Genomic DNA, 4,622 nt, shown 5'->3' with positions numbered 1-4,622 from the left:
GAGGGAGGGAGGAGAGGATGGATGGGAGGGAGGGAGGGAGGGATGGGGCTGGAGAATCTCTTACCTCATCTGGATTTAGCAGCTCATATTTCCTTATTGTCTTTTCATAGATCACATTATTCCCTCCTCTCAGGAGTGGAGACAGAGGCTCCTGTAAGTAACAAAACAATCCCCTATTTATACACAGACTCTCGCAGACTGCAAAGCGTCCGACTTTACAAAATGAGGTTGGCTGAAGCCCAGAATGGCAAGACAAGGAGGGGCTAAATCTCAGATGACTGTCTGTTCCTACTGGACCCCCACACACTTCAACCCTCCCAGGGGATCTGGTGGATAAACAGTCAGAAGGAGATAAAGAGCAAGGGGTATCACTTTTCTTCAACCTAAAAGCCACATTCCCCCCCCAAAAAAACCCCAGCCAGGGTCAGGTCAAGAATGTAGTTAAGTAAATGTTAGGATTAACCCCCCCCCCAACCATCCATCTTCAAACTCCCCTCTCCCCAGTGTTTAAATTGTTTGTCTCCAGTTTACTCTCCAGGCTTCTTTGGAAAGAAGAATCTAAAGGCCACGTGGAAGACAAAGAGACGGAAATGTCCCATTTGCTGTGGACTTTTGATCCCGTCTTTTATATTCTTCCTGGCTAAATCTCAGCCTATGAAAGGATCCAATAAAGATTCAATAGACTAGTATCCAGGATCCGCCCACAACAAAATAACAGACTAAAAGAGTTGGAAGGGGACCTTGAAGGTCTTCTAGTCCAACCCCCTGGCTCAGGTTCCAGGCAAGCATAAGCTTAGATCTCACTGCTTTTGGGTTGAAGAAACCAACGAGCCTGCAACGTAGTCCCAACACATGAGGACCAGCCAGAATTAAGTCTAGTGGCATAGGGGATCTTCCAAAGGTCTCCTGCTTGTAACAATTTTGGGAGAAATGATCGGATTCAGGATTTTCTAGAAAACCCACAATGCTTTCAGCTGCCATGGCTCAAGAACAATGAATGGGAAGATCAAGTCTTTGAATCAACTTGTTGCACGAGTTTGAAATAATCCTGCTGTTCTTCCAGATGTGTGGATGTGTGTGTGTGTGTGTGTGTGTGTGTGTGCAATTGTAAATTTCTATGTGCAAGTTACTCAAATAACTTTATTACAATAGAGGAAAACACCTGTAGCTCAGGGTTGAGTTGTGGAGTCCATGTTGTTCCCTGAAGATGATTGCTTGCGTGCAGATGTTTTATTACCCAACTACGTAACAACACCAACGCAACAATAATGTTACTAGTTGGAATAATAAAACATCTGCAAGCAACACATGAAGCTCAGAGAGCACCAAGATTCCCACAGTTTTATTTAGAGCCCAAAGGCCAGTGGGGAAAAAAAAGTATACAGGTAGTTCTTGACTTACAACCAGAAGTGCGTCTAACATTTCTGTGGCTAAACGAGACCGTTCTTAAGTGAGTTTTGCCTCTTTTACAACCATCCTTGCCACAGTTGTTAAGTGAATCACTGCAGGCTGACTTAGTCCCATGGCTGTTAAGTGAATCGGGCTTCCCCCCATTGACTTTGCTCGTTAAAATGTCGCAAAAGGGGATCACGTGACCATGGGACATTACAACCGTCACAAATATGAAGCATCTGAATTTTGATTGCGTGACAATAGGGACGCTGTAATGGTCGTAAACGAATGCTCGTAAATCGAGAACTACTTGTATATGCATATAGATCCATTGATACTTTAACATACAGGCACAAATACTTAAATCTACTTCCAACATCCGATGCCCCGATGCCATAGTGACCACACAGTTATTGTAGAAGTTCCTCCAAAATGTAGGTTGTAATCTGGACCCATCTCATAGGTAAAAGGATAATGGATTTCCCCATTCTACGTAAATCTTACATGCTGTTACGGAGCTCCTAGCCTCGTGGCTAGGATTCATGGAGAGAGATAATAAAAATCTGGCACGTAACAGGATATCTGGTAATAAACCACAAGACCCTCCCAGTGGCCAATTAGAACACGGATATAACCATGTAACAATTAAACTACATTTCCCAGAAGGCTGCCCTTAAGGGGGTAGCACTTTAACCCTTAAAATGCTACTTGCTCTACACATAATTTCCTAAGCTCTGACCAGATGGCTACCTACTGGTCCAGCACAACCACAGTAAAACTTTGCTACCTTCTCAGGATTCTCCAAGATAATCCTTCGCACGCTGCCCTGGGAATAAGGAGACAATTTCAACGCTGGAGACGGCACTTCCTGCAAGAAAGTAAATGCATAATTGGCATTGTTTAACAAGGAATATAGTCCCGTATTGTTTTATTAGAGAAGAAAATAAAAACAGGAACAAAGAAAATAGACCACTAGGAAATTACAAAGTACCCTCAGCAGGAGTGGTTAGCCAGACTCCTTGGCTATCTAGCTATTGCTGAATTACATCTCCCAAATCCTTCTCTAGTGATCACGGCTGACTGGGGCTCTTGGGAATTATGGTTCAGTCTTTGTAGACAGAGGTGTCCTGTCAACATTGGACTTCTGATTAGACCAGGGGTAGGCAACCTTGGCTCTTTTAGGACTCGTGGACTTCAACTCCCAGAATTCCTGAGCCAGCATGGGGGAATTATGGCCCCCTCATGACTCGTGGACTTCAACTCCCAGAATTCCTGAGCCNTTCCCCTTTTCATGGGTTACAGGTAAAAGCAGGTGTGGTTTCGGAGTGGCATGGCCATCCTGAACGTTTTTGACCACCCAGTGGACACCCTGGGGTTTAAATAATAACATTCAAGTCAAAATGATACAAATAACAATCTAGATCAAGGGTAGTCAACCTTGGCTCTTTTATGACTCGTGGACTTCAACTCCCAGAATTCCTGAGCCAGCTGGCTCAGGAATTCTGGGAGTTGAAGTCCACGAGTCATAAAAGAGCCAAGGTTGACTACCCCTGATCTAGATCGTTTGAATTCAAATTCAAGTAACTTTATGGTGATTGCTAACCAGCAGGACCAGCTGAAGTGTAGACCCATCTCTTAATCCTCAACTTCTAAAGGTTGGCACAAGTTTCAATAAGTTTGGCATTGAAAATCCTTTAGAACAGTATTTCTCAACCTGGGTAGCTTGAAGAGGTGTGGATTTCCAACTCCTAGAATTCCCCGGCTGGGGAACCGTTTGAGCTGAAGTCCACCCATCTTCTAGTTTCCAAGCTTGAGATACACCATAGAATAGAATGAAGATAGATAGAAGCCTTCCTCCACGATTCCCTACCAAGCAACATTTCTTCCAAGATAAAGTCTACTGTGTGTGATGAACCAGCTCTGAATTTGACTTTGACCTTATTGCTATGTTTTGTTTACACAGTGAGCTTGTTTGCCTACTGGGATTTGTGAGCCAGCTTAGGGACACACAGCTAACAGCGGACTGTGCCATGCGTGAACCCAGCCAACAATGGCTCATTGTGCGGTGGACTCCATGTGTGAACTCAGTCCTATGGCAGACACAACTTTATAGAAAAGAAGTTTTTTTTCATAGGGAAGCTATTTCCAAACCAAGCTCCATAGTCAAATCTGCATTTGGCTTTGTTTCCAAGAATTCTGATTCCTTCCTCTTTCTTTTTACACCTGGTTGGGGGGAAAAAAGAACTTCTGCTTTGTAGGTTATTGTAATACAGGCCATTGGTTTGCAAACCTCTGAGATTTGTCTTGCAAATGAGCACGTGTGAACTGGAAAATGTCCACAAAGGGCCATTTTATTAGGCTGTGCAGTGATCCACATTCAGAAGGGAAGTCAGATTTAGAGATCAAGGTAGATGCATAGTCCCTGCAGAGAACTCTTAAAACCAAACCCATCTTGACCAGGATCACACTGTAGCTGTGAAACACAACTGTACAAACTCCAGGAAATTACCCAGTTGCTCTCGGCTATTCCGGAGAGGAGCTGCAGTGTACCCAACACAATTCCAATCACATTTTGCATTTTGAATATTTAGATTTGTCCATTGCAAAATTGTTCATAGTCTTCCCTTTGGGACTTTCGCATGGATTCCCCTGAAATTCCATCCAGGAAGCTAAGCTTTGATGCCAAAGAATAACAGAACAATGGAGCTGGAACCGATCGCCAGGATCAATCCTCTGCAATATGCAATAAATCATTTTTGAGAGATGAGTGTTCCAGCCTCTTTTTCAAATCTCCAGAAGGTTTATAATCAAGCCAGGTGCAACTTTTTTTTTCCAGCTCTGTAGTGACAGGAACAACCTGGTGGTCAAAGAATCCGTGGCTGGACACCAGTCTCTCCACCTGAACGTTGTTGGTACTGTTTATTTTACTGGCCTATGAAGATCTTCCTTCCCAACTGTGTCCTGCTTCAGAAAGTGCCCCTAAAAAATTCCACCAGGCTAAAAATGAGAATATACCATCAGAGGAAGAAGCGATAAGAAAAATCCTGGACTGTGCTGAGATGGACAAATTAACAAAAGAGATAAAAGAAAAGGAAGACACAGAATACTATTTAATATGGAACAAGTGGTATGACTGGCTGGAGAGTAGAAATAAGAGAGAATAAATGTGGAAAGGTTAAAAGTGGAAAATGTGTGTATAATAATGTATGAAGGAAGAAAAATGCAAATAA

General features: G+C 43.1%; 1 protein-coding gene across 1 annotated transcript in view; it reads right to left on the bottom strand.

Moving 5' to 3' along the window:
- Positions 1 to 4,622, bottom strand: part of POF1B (POF1B actin binding protein) — a 46,733-nt gene that overhangs the window by 17,910 nt on the left and 24,201 nt on the right. Inside the window, exons 5-6 of the mRNA XM_015825531.1 lie at positions 2,180 to 2,260; positions 65 to 151 (exon numbers count right to left, since the gene is read on the bottom strand). Coding sequence (XP_015681017.1) covers positions 65 to 151; positions 2,180 to 2,260 — 168 coding nt within the window. The remainder of the gene's footprint in view (positions 1 to 64; positions 152 to 2,179; positions 2,261 to 4,622) is intronic.

This window comes from Protobothrops mucrosquamatus, unplaced genomic scaffold (genome assembly GCF_001527695.2).
Source record: "Protobothrops mucrosquamatus isolate PMUCROS unplaced genomic scaffold, P.Mucros_1.0 scaffold2680, whole genome shotgun sequence".
NCBI lineage: Eukaryota > Metazoa > Chordata > Lepidosauria > Squamata > Viperidae > Protobothrops > Protobothrops mucrosquamatus.
The sequence above is the reverse complement of the archived record's forward strand: the minus strand, read 5'-3'. Positions and strand labels throughout refer to the sequence as shown.